This window comes from Chanodichthys erythropterus, chromosome 1, assembly GCF_024489055.1.
Source record: "Chanodichthys erythropterus isolate Z2021 chromosome 1, ASM2448905v1, whole genome shotgun sequence".
NCBI classification, from domain to species: Eukaryota; Metazoa; Chordata; class Actinopteri; order Cypriniformes; family Xenocyprididae; genus Chanodichthys; species Chanodichthys erythropterus.
Genome location: NC_090221.1, coordinates 35974469 through 35993734, shown reverse-complemented (window position 1 = coordinate 35993734; position 19266 = coordinate 35974469). Strand labels below are relative to the sequence as shown.

Sequence of the window (19266 nt, the reverse complement as noted above, 5' to 3'; positions counted from 1 at the left end):
TATATATATATATATATATATATATATATATATAGATAGCCCTTGGCTGTGTCCAAAATTGCATACTCTTTTGAGTAGGTATTTATTTTAACCTTAACCACTAGAAAAAGGCTGTTCTATATAGTATGAATGTGTGTAGTATGAAAGTAATCTGGATGTACGACATCCGCCATATTGTCATTATCATGTGACCTACCAGCATCAGTTGTGTCGCTTCACTGCCATTCATAAATCTTCTCCTGTGGCCTCATGAGATTGTAAAGTGTCCATCATATGCACACTTCAGAATCTCGTCAGAAGTAGTAGATCATCCAGGGACTTTTATACTGTGAATTCAGACATACTTCTTTTGTCACATACTGTTATGTCACATATAGCAGTGACATATGCGATTTTGGATGCAGCCCTGGTGTTTCTCTTGTTCTTCTTCAGTCGATGTGTGTTTCTGTTGCCAGTATTTCCTGGTTCTCAGTGTTTCTGTCTGTGGTTTATAATGTTTGTTTGGTTAGTAAAAACCTCTGCTACATTTAGATCCGCTTCTCGTCTGCCATCTCTTCTTCTCCTGCTTCTTTACATGTTCAGACTCATTTTAACCAACTGCCTTTCTACAGCTAGCCATATTTAAACAATATTCATACTTTTTAACTGAATAATGAACAGATAAATGCTTAAATTAAGTTATTTGAATAAATGCACTTTTTTAAAAAAAATCATTATTTCAATAAAATAATAATAAATATCCTAAACTATGCCATGATTGAGTGTATCTTAACACTTTTATTTATGTATGACTGACAAATTTGCATCACATTAAAGGGGACCTATTATGCCGATTTTCACAAGGTGTAATATAAGTCTCTGGTGTCCCCAGAATGTGTGTGTGAAGTTTCAGCTCAAAATACCCCACAGATCATTTATTGCATGTTGTAAATGCCCATTTTTGAGTGGAAGGAAAAACGTGCTGTTTTTGTGCATGTATCTTTAAAAGCAAATGAGCTGCTGCTCTCCGCCCACTTTCCAGAAGAGGGCAAAGCCTTTACAGCTTGTGTCTCAGATACTCTGCCAAAAACGAACAAAACATCTGTTTGGTTTTAATGATCATCTCTATTGCGGCCATTCTCACGTGTCATTGCAGTTCTTCATCATCATGAATGTTATTATTTGCATGCGTTTTAAAGCCGTAACAGTTTAAACTTCTGATATATGTTTTTCTGAGTGCACACATCTGAAGCACAAACACACAAAGTTCACATAAACAGTCGATTATGTCTGTGAATGTAAACAGCAAGTAAAGAAATGGCATGTGTATGTACTTTAGATCTGTGTATTAATGTAATATATGGTTCCTACTGCTGTTAATATGAATCAAACAATAAAAGAAAAACAGAAAATCACTCACTGTTCTTGACTGAATAACTTTAGCTTTAATAAGAATACATTTCTTACATGAATGCTGTTGTTAAATTCTCTGGTGAGGAGATAAAATGGTGGACTGTGTACAGCTCACTGAGGGGAGGAGCTATGCTAATAGGGCAGATTCCGTCAGCAGTCATGGGCGGGGCTTATGGAACCACTCAATTGGAGAGACTGTTCCTGATTTATGAGGATCATAAAAAAAGGAGTGGTGGAATTTTATCATATAGGCTGGTTGTTTACACAGTGAATTTTTCATAATTGGTCCCCCTTTAAATTAAAGGCAATTTCATAATTACTTCTATTGCCTTTGAAATATGGTTAAAGTACACTGATGAATATACAAGCATACTAAAGAAACTAAAAATGCATGACAAAATATTAGTAAAACATAATTTCAAATATACTTTAAAGTTGAACATTTAATTTGACATTAGTATGAAGTGCAATTTTTAAAAGTGTGTTGAGAAACAGTGCATTTTACATACGCATATGTTATGCAAGTACAGTTTTTTAATACTTTTAAGATTTGAAGCACATTACAAGCGCAAATTCAATAAAATTAAGTGCACTTTTTCACAAGGGTATCAACATTCATTTAGTCTTACTATATGTAAACATTAAGTAGACTTTTTTTTAGTTCTCTGAAAAAGTCATGGAAATTTAATAAAATGTTCTTGTTAATGCTCAGCTCTAAAATATTAAATTTAATTTAAAAAACATAAACTATCATTTTCAATCCAGTAATTGCAAATGACTGAAAACTGAATAAAAATCCACTGGTGAAAGAGTGTTGACCCAGTAGTAGTTAGCAGGGTTAGTAAGTCAGTGTGATTCCTCTCAGCAGCTACTAGAGATAATTCTGGTAAAGTCTCAGTGGGGGTGGGAAGGAGAGAGACACTAATTCTGTCTTTCCTAATCCTCACTCTCAGTCTTCTACGCTTGTTGAGAGCGTCCAACACAACACAAGCTAACTATCACACTCACAAACACCTGAATATGGGAGAGGGATTGAGATCACAGTGATTTTACACACACATCATCCACAAACCTGCAGAGACAAGGGTAGAATGTAAGACAACCGGAACGGGACAGAAGTCAAGATGGGCGAAGCTCCAAAGGTACGTTTATCACTTTCTCTGTGTCACGGCAGTTTTGGAAAAAGAAGAACTACATTTTACATGTAACATCAATTACCCCAAATTATCTTAAAAATAAAGATTATTTAATGACATCACTAGTTCCATAAAGAACCTTTAACATCCATGGAACCACAAAAGGTTCTTTGGATTATTAAAATGCTCTTCACACTAAGAAAAAAATTAGATCTATTCACTGGAATGTTCTTTGGGGAAGCAAAAATGATGACATCACTGTGAAAACCACTTTTTGGAAGCTTTATTTTTAAGAGTGTGAGTTTATATGTCCAATAATCTGGATGAATTCTGTGCGCTTTAGGTTTCAGTACAATCTATGTTCTGGGACGATTAGCATTGTCTTATATAAAGAAAGAGAGAGAGGCCTAAGCAATCAGAGATGGGTCACATGACCCAGATAAATCTCATTACTGTAAGCCTTGACCACATGAATGGGGTCTGTGTTTTACTCTGAATTAGTCCAATGACAGTGCAATAGTCAACTATTTGAATACAAATATACACTGACGTTGTCTTAAATACATACTTCATGTTCGAGTACATTTGCTGAGGCAAAACGCTATTTGCTTAATCTGTTCACCTCAGAACAAGAAAAAAGGCAGCTAGTTTACTTATTGCTTGAAGAAGAAGAACATTGTTATTAATGCAAAGGCAAGCATCAATATTATTGCTCATATATGGATTATTAGGGATTTGAATAAACCTGCTATTTAGTAGGCTATCATTATATAATGTTACAGTTTTTATTCATATTTTGAATTCATTTTTATTTTTTAATTTTTTTTTATTTTCGTTAAAGTTTTAGTAATTTTAATGTTTTTTGTCATTTAGTTTTCAATATATATATATATATATATATATATATATATATATATATATATATATATATATTACTTTCCCCCCTCAGTTTTTAGTAAGGGCCGTTCACACCAAGAATGATAACTATAAAGATAACTATAGCGATAACTATATTTGCATCCACGTCAACAAACGATAACGGTCTGTTTAACCTCATGCGCTGCGGTTTCAAAGTGTGTATAACATGTTTTCGCTGTTCTTGTTGCATTTACACGGCTTTAACCAGCAGATGTCCTCAGCAGGCTATGTTTTGAGTGAATAGTTAGTGTAATCGATCTAGTCTAACAGTGAATTTAGCTGACGTAGTCAATATAGTGAAATAAAAACAACACCTAGTCTTTTTTACTGCAACTTCACAGGAAGCCAGACAATGTTGCCGAAACTAGCGCTGGATACCTGAGGTAATTTTATGTTACACCATTTGCATAATGATCTCATCGTTAATACTTCTCACCATTTATTCCGAGAGTATGACCGATTGTTTTCCATATTTTCTTTAAAGTATCCTTGAAAAGGGTTTTTACTTGTCAAACTGTGGTTTTTCTGGACCTCAGCGCTTAACTTCTCTGCCATGTCGTCTGCCAATTTAAATGCGCGAGCCCTGAAAAAAATTTTATCGTTCACCAACTGGAAGAAAAAACAAATTTTTCTGAAAGTGATTTTGCCTTATAAAATAGGTTTTTCAAACAAATTTTATTGTATTGTTAAAGTTTATTTTACTTTAGAAATGGTTTTTGTTTTAGTTTACTAAAATAACCTTGGAATAAACCTCAAATCAAAATAATACAAAATAAATAATTCCTCAAATCAAATTTGTACTTTTGATCAGATTTATGTTTTACCTGGCAAATAATAAAACCAGTAAAACAACTTTAGCACACATGCTCTGGCGCATTAACCCAGCTAACAATTTTTAGGTTCCCCAAACGTTCTGGGAATGTTTGTGGTTGTAAAATATAAAACCTATACACTCTAAAAAAAATGCTTTGGATCAAATATGGACCGTTTGGGTTAAAAATTTAATTTAAAAATTTGGGGTTTGTGCATTTGACCCAAAATTGGGTTGAAACAACCCAGCATTTTTTTAGAGTGTAACAAGAAACGTTCCTAGCAAGCGGCATTAATGAAGCTCAAAGGGTACAGCATAACACCAGCAATGCCAAGGTCATGGGTTTGATTCCCAAGGAATGCATGAATTGATAAATGTAAATCTTGAATGTCGCTTTGGCTAGAAGCCACATGCATACAGTGAAAACAAATCATCCTAGAATGTTATGAATTGGTACTGAGCTTTTATCCAAACTGCACATGCTGAACTAATGTAAGTGTTTGTGCTCCTCAGGGTTTGCTGTCGGTAATGCAGAAGCTGAAGGGATCCACAGAGCTTGAGCTCAGGATCGTTCTGCTGGGTCTAGACAACGCTGGTAAAACCACACTGCTCAAGTGTCTCGCCTCGGAGGACGTGAGCACCATCACACCAACACAGGTGTGTCTAAACACACAATCACACAATCCCCCCTGCTGAAAAGCCATAAACCAGCATGAATGTCCTGGAGGATTTGAGCAGGTTTAGTCTTCTGGTCCCGTTTGCAGCTTATTCTGACCAAGAACTGCTCACTAAGACAGGAAGAAACCATTTGACTGACAGATTCATCATGGAACCATCAATGCCAAGTGTAAACTAAAGTTCTTGCTCAATATTTCTTAGTATTGAATGAAAAGTGGGAATAATCAACATTTCTCAAAGTTTATCTGCCATTTTGGTTTGATTATTACACTAAGATCATTCCAATGTATTATGGGATTATTTTAAAGGATACATTACATGCAGAATTTCATGTGATGAGCACTCCCATGATGCCTTAAAATCCTGTCTATGTAGGCAACTTGCTAGGTTTTGGAACAGAGCCTGCTGGAACAAAGACTGTTGTGTCAAATTACCTTCTTTGATTTGCAAATGAAGTTAATTTGGGTTGATGTTGACCAGTAAAATGTTTTCAGGGCTTTAACATCAAGAGCGTGGCCTCTCATGGGATGAAACTGAACGTGTGGGACATCGGCGGACAGAGAAAGATCCGTCCTTTCTGGAAGAAATACCTAGAAAACACAGATTTATTGGTGAGAAATGATTACTTTGGGAAGACTGTAGAGAAATACCATTCATTTTTTGTGTCAAGTGTCGCTGTTTGCTAACTAACAAGAGTTGTTTGTTGGTTCATCTGTAGGTTTATGTCATCGACAGCACTGACAAGAAGCGGTTTGAGGAAACAGGCTTGGTAAGACAGGAAATTACATGCAAATGCCATTCATAGAATCTTCCCGGGACAAAACTTGTTTGTTGTTTGTTCATATTTTATCGGTGAGCTGGGTTAAATTACACAGTATAACATAGGGAAACATACAGTGTTTGAGACCTGACTGAAAATCTGTCATTAAACCTGCAAATAAGATAAATTTTATTAATAAGGTGCACAATGTCCCACAAACACAAAACACCATTATGCATAATACTAAAATAATCCAATAAACATTCATTTCACAACATAAGAGGTAACAAAAAAAAAAAAAAAAAAACCCCTAAAAAAACATCATTATTAAAATTAAAAATCATCAAATGATGTGAAGTGTTACACAGGGAATTGCGGAAATGAAAGTTTACGGCTTTGATGATTTTTTTTTACTTCCAAAAATGGTACTTTACTGTAAGATTAAATGAAATGTAAGATCTATTACAGTCTTTTCTTCCTTATTGTGACGTATCTGAGTGAAACGCTTCTGGAACAAGAACAAATGTAGGGCGGGGCTTGATTTTGTGTGTGGGGAATTGATTGGATGGTTGTGGTTTGCTATTGGTGGATCTCATGTGAGTGACAGGTTGCCCCGCCCTCGTCATAGGAGAAGAGATGTAGCTGCAAGAGGGAGGGGAAGTTATTTTGATCAAAGATTACAAGGAACATGAATTAAAAAAAAATTAATGATGTGCACGGATAAATCATTTATAAAAAATTATTTTAATTTCATGCTGACTTTAAATAGCATGCTATGTGTGTGTGTGTAGGAACTGTCAGAGCTGGTAGATGAGGAAAACCTTGCGGGTGTTCCCATCCTCATCTTTGCCAATAAGCAGGATTTAGGAACAGCGTCTCCAGCCAGTGAGATCGCCGAGGGTTTGAACCTGCACACCTACAGAGACCGAGTCTGGCAGATCCAGGCCTGTTCGGCGGTCACAGGAGAGGGAGTGCAGGTGAGGGACAGCAGGGAGCGCTAAAGGTTCACATATAAACAACTAACTACTACAAAATGTAACTACTGTGTTTAATTACACTACAGCAGTTTGAGGGGTAAGAACAGAGTACCAGGTGCAGCCATCACCTAAATCTTCCATTTTTTGTCTGTGCATTTTCAGGACGGTATGAATTGGATCTGCAACAACATCGTCAACAGGAAGAAATGAACCTTTCTGAGCTGTGCAAGCATATACAAGCATATAAAATGTTCTTATACTGAGTATTCTTTGTATTGTATTCCAGTACAAATATCTAAAAATCTTAAATGGAGATACATTTACTTGAGATGCTAAATGACTTAAAATATTAAGTCTTGTTTTTCTGAAAATGTTTCAAAATTAAGTGTGTTTGTTTAAAACAAGAAAATAATTGCCAATTAGTGTCAGAAAAATAAACTTTTCTCTTTTAATTAATTGGATTTTTTTCTGACACCATCAACAGATTTTTTTTGTTTGTTTGTTTTAAGCTCAAATACACTTAATTTTGATGATTGTATTCATTTAAGCAATTTTGCTTCTTAAGTAAATGCATCTTGATTTGAAAATGTTTATACTGGAAAACAAGACAAAAATACTAAGTAAGAAAATCATGTTTTCGCAGTGCAATAACGTGATGATTTGCATGCGTATAGTCATTGTTCACGTTTTCCTCAAAATATGTCTGTCTATTTTTGTAAGGAAGTAATTGATTTTATTTTAAAACATTTGCCATTACGATACAAAACATTTCTTATTTAGTATTTTTGTCTTTCTATTAATTTATATTATTGTCTATTCTATTAATTAAAATTCTTAAACCGATATAGATTTATTTCAGAAGCAAAATGATATCTTGTCATGACTTCTGAAAAACAAAACTAAACAAAAATATGTCCGTGGGGCAAGAAAAAATAAACATTATTTTTCTAACCCCACTGACTGATCTTTTTTATGTTTTAACCATGATCAATTAGCGTCGCACACCTGTAGGTCATGGATAGGTTACTTGAGTCTCTTTAGAAAAGCAATTAGAAATGCCGTCCATTCTATAGACAAACAAAGAACTGCAAACTACTTTATTTTGTTTGAGTTTTGTTTCAAATGGATCATGACTGTACCATATTGAACTAACTGTACTTTCAAACTGTTAAATATCAGTGAATCATCAGAGAAGATTTGGTCTCGGGTCTGTTTCTGTTTCCCTTAGAATGGCAAATTAATAATGTTACATATCAAAATAACTTATTATATCATCCAGATAATAATGCCACATGAAACTGATCTGGGTTTGATTATAATATCGCAATTCACCCTTCGCCGAGAGTTTGATTGACAGGCGATCTGACTAATCATAACTCCGAATCCGCCATTTTGTCCGATAAACAAACCAGACAGGAGAGTTAGTAAATGAACGTCGGTGGACTTGAACTTGAAAAATGGTGTGTATTGACGTCTTTCCACGATTGAAACAACAGATCTTCTGATGTTCATTCATGTTTATTTCATGCTATAACTAGTAGTAAAGATGATCAGTTCGTGCCTCTTGAACTGAGGCACTAAGGCAATATGTCACGACACATTAACCCTTAAATGCATGACTGTTTCGCCAATCATTCTTACATATTCGGGTCTTTATCGACTCGGATCAATATCTAACACGGAAGTATCTCTACCGGTTTTGATAATATAAAACTCCTCTGATATTAGAGTAACAATTACAGAAGAATAAAATAAAGCATATTTTGTTACCTTTTGGAGCTTGAAAGGGCTCCGTTTGAGCAGATGTTTTATGCCATCATCACTGTCCTCGTCAGAGCTCATTCCCAGTAAATTCAGCAAATAATAGGCTATTTTTATGTTTGAGGTCACTAACATGAGCCCATTCGCGATCTCAAACATATTCTTAAAACTATATAATTTTCAACATCTTCAAAATCAGTATTTTGATCACTAACAGCTTCACCAGATTCAAGCAGTAACAGTTACAGTCATATTTGATTGCGTTCAGTACTTGCTCTGCAATAAATCGCTGAGCCATTTCATGTTTGTTTTATTATTTCGTTTTCTGTCTGAATGAGTCGTCACTTCAGCATTGTGTATGACATTGCCACCTTGTGGAATAAATGTGAATTGCACTTTTTTAGTCATCTAAGATTCAATTATTGTTGTGCAGAAAAAAATATACATACACTCATACACACCTCGGGTCGTTAGCGACCTTATACAATTTTTACACAAAATGAACGCAAAAATAGGCATTCTTTTATAATTTTATGATTTTTTTTTTCTTGTTATATTCTTTATAATAAATTGATTGAGGAATACCAAGAAGGTTGATGTCTAACTTTAAAAAATGAACGAGGAGGAGGGTAGTGAATGATGTCCCGGGTCACCAAAGACCCGAGGTATGCATTTAAGGGTTAAAGGATTAGTCCACTTTTAAATAAAATTTTCCTGATAATTTACTCACCCCCATGTCATCCAAGATGTCCATCTTTCTTTCATCAGTCGAAAAGAAATTAAGGTTTTTGATGAAAACATTCCAGGATTTTTCTCCATATAGTGGACTTCACTGGACTCCAGACGGTTGAAGGTCAAAATTACAGTTTCAGAGGAGCTTCAAAGAGCTTTAAACGATGGAAACGAGGAATAAGGGTCTGATCTAGAGAAACGATTGGTCATTTTCGAAAAAAATACAACTGTATATGCTTTATAAACACAAATTATCGCCTTGCACATGCTTCCGCTTTCTGCATTCTTCAAAACGCTTACGCTGTATGTCCTACGCCTTCCCTATTCTTACGGCAAAAAAACGAAATTGGTGCTGCGTTCGTTATGTAATTTCGTTCCATTTTACAGTGGATGGGAAACCGTCTTGAATTTATCCCACTTCATATTATGTAAACTGAATTTATGACAAAGAACTATACAGATGCAGATATAAGAATCCATCAGTAAATGAATGCACACACATTGTCCTCTGCGTTTGATGCTGTTGCTGAGCTGCTACGGATTGAAGAACATGATGACTAACTCAAAAGTACAGGTATGAGCCAAAGCCTGCCGCTGGTTTCATATGAGTTTTAAAGGGTACTGAGGCGATCACAAATTAGTGTATATTATGTAATCGCACATTTTTGGGGGGCTGGCCTTTCTTCCGAGGAACACAAATACATTTAGCAGTGGTGACGAATCCTAAGGAAAGATCTAGTGATTTTTGCTCAAAAAGGTATCACTGTTGTCTCACAGCAAGAAGGTCCCCGGTTTGACCCCTGACTGAGCCTGGAGGAGTCCTTTCTGCGTGGAGTCTGCATGTTCTCTCCGTTTACATGTGTTCTCATGGTGTGAAAAAGCAGACCCTGCGGGACTGAGGTTTCTTTACATCCAGCAGATGGCAGCAGATAAAGCTGGACTGAACACAGAAATCAGCAGGTGCCTTTCAATTAGCAGACAAAATGGAACAGTTCTGCATTTTGCATAACAACAATGCTCTCCAGCTGTTGATGGACACTGACAAATGTCCCGTATTTACACCATCTGTCTTTTCAGCAAGCAAATGACACCAAAATTCTGAGGATGAATTGCATTAAATTGTGTTGGGATCCATCATCCCTCCCTCCCTCCCTGTTTGACTGAATATAAGATCCCATCAACACACTTATGCATCTCATCTCATATAACATGCCAGACAGACACTTCATGAGATGTAATAGCAATGACAGACTAATTTTATGTTAATTTTTAATCTATCTACTCATCTTTGTTGAGTTGGCATCACACTCTGACATTCATCACGTTCAAGCTCTCATCCACACAGTGAGCGTCTCTATAGCAACATCGACCGCCTCTCCTCCCTCATCTCTCTCTTAATTTCTTTCTTTCCTTCTTTCGTCCTGTCGCATGGATGCGTTCAGAGAGCAGGTTCTTTAATGCAAACACAAGTGGACTGATCTCAGAGGAGACACTCTTCTACAGATAAGAGCTGACAGCAGTTGCACTGGACTGGGTGAGTCTCTTCAATTCTGCCTCAGGTGAAACTTTTAGTTATGAAAGAGATTTTGCAGACCAAGAGAGATTATGTATAATGTTTCTTAGAAATGCCATGCTCTTTTTCAACTGAGTCTTCACTTTGACTACTTATAGACCAAACTTAAATTGAGATTAGTAATCAAAATTTTCCAACCAATTATTTACTAAATGTCAATGCTGTGTAAATGTAAACATCTGTATTGTATAGACCTCACATGCTGAATGTGTTGCTGGCCATTATAAATTGCTACAAAATGAAATCGGTTTCAAACTAATACTGTTTCTGTTTTTAACTTTATAGAATCTGAAAAAAAAAAAAAAAAAAAAAATCACAGGTTCCACAAAACATTTTAAATCATTAAAACGTTAGAATTAGAATGTTTTCTAAAGCAATGATCTGCCAGAATGGATAAATTTATATATTCCAATTGAAAATATTCATTTAAAATTGTAATAATAATAGTTGAATGTTTTATCTTTTTAGCTTAATCATTATAATAATTTATAATTATTTAAATTATAAATCATTTATAAATATTTATACATCTCACAGAGCCCATCAAGAACATCAATTGAAAGAAAAATGATCAATAGAAATAAATAAATTCTATTTTTAATTCTGAAAAAAAAAGTATTCTTAGATCATTAAATACCTAATGCCCCTTTTCACAAGATGTAATAGAAGTTTCTGGTGTCTCCAGAATGTGTCTGTGAAGTTTCAGCTCAAAATAAAATTGATTCAACTCATCCACTAGCATGTGCCGTCATGTTCATCTTTTGTGCAAAACCCATATGGACGCCCACATAGCATACCTGTTTGCCAAACAGAGTCATACACACCAGGCTGTTTATGATTGCTATCAAATGCTGTGAATGGTCTAATATTTTTTCCAAAATATAACTCGGACAGAAACGCTCCTTTTTTACCAATTGAGCATGCCAGGGTCAATTTGCAGGCTATTGAGACTCTAAACAGTGTTCTGTGCTCATCTTTGCAGCCAACAACAGAACAGTTAGCATGCTTTGCTCGAACTTTTGCCATGGCGTTAGAACTGATACACCGTTGTCGCTTCTGAAAACAAAATGGCAGGGCTGTGGATGGAAACGTGCAGATTAAGGTGCAGTAATACTGTATTATAATAAGATCCCCTTCCTAAATCACTAGAGGAGAGAGATCTGAGCAGCTAATTTTTTCACATGCTTGCAGAGAAAGGCTTATCAAAACAAAGTTACTAGGTTGTCCGTTTTCATGTTATTTGGGTTGGTAGATGCACCGGGGACCCGATTATAGCACTTAAACATGGAAAAAGTCAGATTTTCATGATATGTCCACTTTAAGATCCTATAAAATTGCCACAATTTTATCATTTAAAAAGTGCATAATAATAATAATAATAATAATAATAATTTGGATTCATTATCTAAAATATGTAATATATATATATATATATATATATATATATATATATATATATATATATATATATATATATATATATACAGTCCTCAAAAAAATTTAAGGAACACTTTGAAAACACATCTCAGATCTGGACCAGGGCATCACTGAGCTCCTGGACAGTCTGAGGTGCAACCTGGTGGCGTTGGATGGACTGAAACATAATGTCCCAGAGATGTTCAAATGGGTTTAGGTCAGGCGAGCATGGGGGCCATTCAATGGTATCAATTCCTTCATCCTCCAGGAACTGTCTGCATACTCTCGCCACATGAGGCCGAGCATTGTCGTGCACCAGGAGGAACCCAGGACCCATTGCACCAGCGTAGGGTCTGACAATGGGTCCAAGGACTTCATCCCAATACCTGATGGCAGTCAGGGTGTCACTGTCTAGCCTGTAGAGGTCTGTGCATCCCTCCATGGAAATACCTCTCCAGACCATCACTGACCCACCATCATGCTGAATGATGTTACAGGCAGCATAACGTTCTCTTTGGCTTCTCCAGACCCTTTCACGTCTATCGCACGTGCTCAGGGTGAACCTGCTCTCATCTGAAAAGCACAGGGTGCTAGTGGTAGACTTGCCAATTCTGGTGTTCAATGGCAAATGCCAATCGAGCTCCACGGTGTTGGGCGGGCAGTGAGCACAGGGCCCACTAGAGGACATCAGGCCCTCAGGCCACCCTAATGAAGTCTGTTTCTGATTGTTTGGTCAGAGACATTCACACCAGTGGCCTGCTGGAGGTGATTTTGTAGAGCTCTGGCAGTGCTCATCCTGTTCCTCCTTGCACAAAGGAGCAGACACCGGTCCTGCTGATTGGTTAAGGACCTTCTACGGCCCTGTCCAGCTCTCCTAGAGTAACTGCCTGTCTCCTGGAATCTCCTCCATGCTCTTGAGACAGTGCTGGGAGACACAGCAAACCTTCTGGCAATGGTATTTATTGATGTGCCGTCCTTGAGGAGTTGAACTGCCTGTGCAACCTCTGTAGGGTCCAGGTATTGCCTCATGCTACCAGTAGCGACACTGACCCTAGCCAATTGCAAAACTAGTGAAAAACAATCAGAAAAGTTGAGTAGGGAAAAAATTTCAGTGGCCTCCACCTGTAAAACCATTCCTGTTTTGGGGGTCGTCTCATTGTTGCACATCTAGTGCACCTTTTGTTAATTTCATTAACACCAGAGCAGCTGAAACTGACTAACAACCTCCTCTGCTACTGAACTGACCAGATCAATGTCCCACGAGTTTAATTGACTTGATGCTATTCTCTGATTAAAAAGTGTTCCTTTGATTTTTTTGAGTAGTCTCTATATATATATATATATATATATATATATATATATATATATATATATATATATGTGTGTGTGTGTTTTTTTTAGTTTTACCGAGTTTCACAGAGTTGTGCTGTCTTCACCTCTACAGCAGGCTAGTGATAACCCATAATTCCCCTCACCGCCATGGCACACCTCAGCTCTGAGGCGTCGGTCTACGGTGGTGGGAACGTGACGTCTGCAGTGACCGCGGCTGAGACTCCGACCCCAGCGTTCAGTCCTTCTGAGGACATGTACACACACGTTCACACCATCCTCATAGTCATCATCTTCTGCATCGTGTGCTTCCTGCTCCTGGTGGCGTTCTTCTACGCCTTCTGCTTCCACTGCTCGCTGCAGACGACACCCAAAGATGAGCGGCATAACTCCGGGTTCAGCCTGGACAGAGAGGACGCCACCTTCAGGCGCAGTTCCTCCAGCCCCTCGGTGGGAAACACCATCTGAGAAAGACTACAGATCCATCTGATACAAAACCATCATGTAACTTTGGTTTTGATTGAAAGATTTTTAATTGTTATTTAAAGAAAATAAATATTTATATTCAGCAAGGAAACTAAAGCTAAGCAGCCAATATGCTTGATGTAGCCTATGTGAGTGAAAAACAGAATTTAGTTAGGCCTATATCTTTTTCTATGCCAGTTCTATTCTTTTGGTCTCATAACAGAAACTGATCATTTCAGCATAAATAAGGCTTGACAACCATAATGCAGCAGAAGTGATGTGTGAAATTATTGAGCCTGCTTGTGATCGACTGTAATATACTGAAAGACAGTGATTAAACGAGTCACGCTGTCGCTCCTGGTTTATTTTTACCTCACTTTGAGGAAACAGAACAGAGAGAAAACAACACACACAGAAATCCACACCATAACCTTAAGAGAGGAAGATCTCAGAGAAGCTTAATGTCCTTTTCAAGTTTAGAGATACAGTTGAGAGCTTCAAAGTGTCATCTGTGATGGTAAATTACCACATCAAATAATTTTAAACTGTCCCTCAGTTTAAGACAAACAATAATAAGTGTTTACAGTAGTACACTTACAATGGAAGTCTGAGGGGCATTTTACTTGGATAAATGTTTCTAAAATAGGTACATAAACATATGTGTTAAAACGACATGATATATGTAACCCATGTAAATGTACAGTATGGCCTGTTTTTCTAGGATGAAACGCCACCTACAGGAATTACATGTGTAATGCATAACCAGGAATGATTAGACTCATTTACAACACAAATAAGGCACATTTTTGTACAGAAGAATTAATAAGTGCTTTAACAAGACCATTATAAGCGCATCACACTGTAATCACGATTTGCGTTTGTTTTTACAGACTAAGGGAAAAGCTGAAATAATTTTCTGTGGTAATGGATTATGTCACAGATGATGTCGAGAGCTCAAGTAGCCTACATTTCTTTAAAGGAACACTCCACTGTTTTTGAAAATAGGCTCCAACTCCCCTAGAGTTAAACAGTTGCATTTTACCGTTTTCGAATCCATTCAGCTTATCTCCGGGTCTGACAGTATCACTTTTAGCATAGCTTAGCATAGTTCATTGAATCTGATTAGACCGTTAGCATCTTGCTCAAAAATGACCAAAGAGTTTCGATATTTTTCCTATTTAAAACTTGACTCTACATCGTGTACTAAGACCAACGGAAAATGAAAAGTTGTGATTTTCTAGGCTGATATGGCTAGGAACTATACTCTCATTCTGGCGTAATAATCAAGGAACTCTGCTGCTGTACCATGGGTGCAGCAAGCGCAATGATATTACGCAGCGTCTCTCACAAATGTTTCCATGGTTGCAAGACATGCTCCCTGTGCAAACAGGGGGTCACAGGCGCTGCGTAATATCATTGCGCCTGCTGCACCAACTTTGATTTTCCATTGGTCTTAGTACACGATGTAGAGTCAAGTTTTAAACTGGAAAAATATCGTAACTCTTTGGTCATTTTTGAGCGAGATGCTAACGGTCTAATCAGATTCAATGAACTATGCTAAGCTATGCTAAAAGTGGTACCGCCAGACCCGGAGATTGGCTGAATGGATTCGAAAACGGTAAAACTCAACTGTTTAACTCTAGGGGAGTTGGAAAATGAGCCTATTTTCAAAAAAAGTGGAGTGTTCCTTTAAATAAGAGCGATTCTGAATCAATTATGAATTAATGTAAATTAAATGACTTTAAGGGATAGTTTGTCCTTGTTTACTCACGCTGGCACCCTTCTTTCTTTTATGGAGCACAAGAAGGGATTTAAAAAAATAAAAAGATTCCCGATCACGCTCATCTGAAGTCTGACGTCATGCGGTAGCGCTTCCGGGTCTCATTCCACAAGAAAACAACAAATGGTGCTAATATACACACATGATGTGGTGTAATACTACAACAAATATATAATTATAATTTTATCTCCATACCAATATTCCGGATGGCGAGACAATGGTTCATCTTTTATAAATCGTTAAAATATTCATGTCTGTGACGCTGTGAGCACGAAGACTGTTGTGTAGACTGTAAGTATTTAAACTTTTAAAATGACTGATGTTTAATATGAATAAATAAACAGCCGTCGATGGCATTCTCAAGTGAAACGAGTCGAGGCTTGGACCCGGAAACGGCGTTCCTTACGTCATGACTTAACAAGCGGATAGCGACCAGCATCAAGTTTTTAAAAACGACTCAAAAGTATTACAGAATCATCCTATGTTGTACATGCACTATATTCCAAGTGTTCTGGGGGCATACAATAAGGTTTAGAGGAAAACAACTCGAAATTTAATGTATTCTTTAATAAAAAATCCTGACTTTGACCGTTGGTCTTTTCTGCACGCTGCACGACGTGCGCGTCCATGAGGATCTTTTAGCGCCAAAGTTCTTCTTCTTGTTCGTTTTTTTGGCGCGTTGCATCCTGTGTAGCGCCACAGTTCACTCTGACTCGCCCAGAAAAAAACAACAAAACACTCAGTTTATGAGAAATCAAGATACGCGACATGGAATACAATCCCTGTACCTTCTTCTCTGAGGTGAACATTTCGGTTGTTTGTCCTAACAAGAAGTTATGGTGTTTACATTTGTCATCTGACAGAGTTCCGGTCTGGAGATTAAAGGGATAGTTCACCCAAAAATTTGTCATAATTTACTCACCATTGTTCTGCTGAACACAAATATTTGGAAGAATGTCAGTAACCAAACAGATCTCGCCCCCATTGACAAAAAATACTACGCAAGTCGATGGGGGGCGAGATCTGTCAGGCATACTTTTTTTGGGATCTCTAGGCGTTTTGTTCCATGTCGCATATTTATTAAACTTGATTTATCACAACTTGTGTGCTTTTTCTGGGCAAGAACGAATCGCTATTCACTGCCATTATATGTACGAGCGCCATTTTTGTTTTGTTTTTAATTCTCGTTTTGTGGTTCATAAAAAGGGCATACGGCATTAAAACAACATCATGGTGAGTAAATGATGGCTATCCCTGAAAGCTTTAACAGCAGATGAGTCTTCAGGAGCACTAGACCAACTAACCGGGTCAAACCGTGAAGAACTCAAATCTGAATCAAGCACTAACAAAGTACTGGATATGTATTTTATGAAAACCATCTAAATCATGTCCAGGTCATATTTTACTCCAATCAAAAGGCAAAAAATGTGCACCACAATTCAAAAGTGTAAGATTTTATTTTATTTGAAAGAAATAAAAAATTTTATTCAGTAATAAATTGATCAAAAGACAGTAAAGTATATTGTAAAGTATAGATCATGATAGGACAAATTTATGCTGATTTTGGGATGAAATATGAGCCGGACATTTCTGTCAGATTCTTTAAAAATGAATGAATAAAGGTGTCAATATAAAGCATAAAACAAAAGGGAACAGAGATTTAGACAAAGTAGAGATGAGAAAACAACACAATAAGCACATTTCAGTTCAATCTAATCTATTTACAAGACGATCCAGTGAATCCAATTTACAGAATTCTTTGGGCAATAAATTCAGATCAATAACTTTAAAACAGACTCTCAGAATCGATTTCAAAGCCCCGTCGTGATGACTGTGATTAGCACACGGAGCACATGGTGCTTTTCTCAGAGCCGTGGGAATCACAGGAGCTGGTGGGAGACTCCATTATCGAATCCCGGCCATCAAACTCAGCCGAGTCGAGCTCAATGTGCGGATCCTGAAGACTGCTGTCCTGTAGAGCGTCCTTATAATGAGACTGAGAGAGAGTGTTTTGATTTTATCTTTGTGTAATAACTCATCACTCGTCCATGCAAACACAGAAATCACACTCGGAGAATGGGATCTCACCTTACTGACAGACGTTTCTTCCACCCGACACTCCTCCATCGACTCCTCCAGAGAGTTTCCGGAGGTTTCCATCTTCATGCGGTGAGAGCGGATGGATTTCACATCGTCCTCATCTTCACCTGCCACTGAGGGAAACACCTGAGGAGGAAGAGCAATCATAACAACCAATAAGTTAATCAATCAATAAATTAAATTGATCAGTCATTCAAAATAAGGCCAGAAACATGCATTAAGTAAAAAGATTCCTTTATTATTTCATGTTGACCTTAAGTTAGATCAATGCTTCAAAGTCCATCTAATATAACTGCTAGGGACATTTAACTTCAAATTTTCCCTTTCTGCTCATAATATCATGCATCTACCATCACTTCCTCATCACTGGGTGGTTCGGGGGCAGAAATGGCGGCTTTACTGATGGTCTGAGCTTCAAACTGTGGGCAAGCGGCCTGAGCGTTTCCATCTTTATCTCGCTTTCCTTTTAGCCAGTATGTCTCGATCTCCACATTCCCCTGTCAGAGACAAACGTTTTGGAGTAGTTTAAAGCAAACATGATGGTTACTGTAGTTAGACTAAATCTTGTAGTTAGACTAAATCTTAAATCTTATCATCTCACTTGCACAAAAATGGATTCAGTTCTCCTCAAAATGAATAAAAACAGTGAAATGCAATTCTCAGGATGTTACGCAAACCTGCAATAATTAAATACGTTAATAACACAAATATACTTTATGTATTTAATCTAACTTTATTAACTAATGTCTTTGCTGCTGACCTTTGATGATCCAATTCAACCATACCAATAAGCAAAAATTACTTTAGATAAACAGCACATTTCATTTTTTTCATTCCAGAACGGCAGCACAGCTGAAAGGTTTGTTTGAGTTCAGGTGTGAATTTGCATTTCCTTCAGCCTGAGGCGTATAGGTTTTATGTCGAACATCAGATGAACAACAGGAAACAGGTCTCATCGCATCCGCTTATCGGAGAAAGTGTTAACGGTGTGGTGAGAAATCTAGTTTCCCTTAGGAATCGGCTCTCCTTTAGGACCCAGAGTGATCCCATTGGTTCAACGTACTTTTAATGGATAGTATTTTTAGCGCCCGATTATAATTCCTGCAAAATCCCGTTATGATTTTTATAGTTTAAAATGTGTTATTATGACCATTAATGTCTTTTAAAGACTTTGATCAGGCATTAGCGCCTGGGTCCTAAAGGAGACCCGATTCCTGGGAGGGGGGCTCGATTTCTAGCGGGACTCGATTTCTCACCACACTGTTAAAACTTTCTCCAATAAACGGATGCGATGAGACCCGTTTTCCTGTTTGTTCATGTGACATTCGACATAAAACCTATACGCCTCAGGCTGAAGGAAATGCAAATTCACATCTGAACACTAGAGGGCGCAGCTCAAACAAACCTTTCAGCTGTGCTGCCATTCTGGACTGCAGAA

The 19266-nt window shown here is 37.3% G+C and overlaps 1 protein-coding gene across 1 annotated transcript; it reads left to right on the top strand.

Annotated features, from left to right (window-relative positions):
• Positions 1 to 2516: 2516 nt before the first annotated feature.
• Positions 2517 to 6882, top strand: arl3l2 (ADP ribosylation factor like GTPase 3, like 2). Its single transcript, XM_067383556.1, has 6 exons — positions 2517 to 2534; positions 4771 to 4914; positions 5430 to 5546; positions 5654 to 5704; positions 6487 to 6672; positions 6835 to 6882. The coding sequence occupies exons 1-6, from the start codon at positions 2517 to 2519 to the stop codon at positions 6880 to 6882; spliced, it is 564 nt and encodes a 187-aa protein (XP_067239657.1).
• Positions 6883 to 19266: the final 12384 nt, after the last annotated feature.

Excerpts from the sequence above, each read along its gene's own strand:
- arl3l2 (XM_067383556.1), top strand. Across the intron at positions 5,547-5,653 it reads TAGAAAACACAGATTTATTG|GTTTATGTCATCGACAGCAC; the intron begins GTGAGAAATGAT and ends GTTCATCTGTAG. Across the intron at positions 5,705-6,486 it reads GGTTTGAGGAAACAGGCTTG|GAACTGTCAGAGCTGGTAGA; the intron begins GTAAGACAGGAA and ends GTGTGTGTGTAG.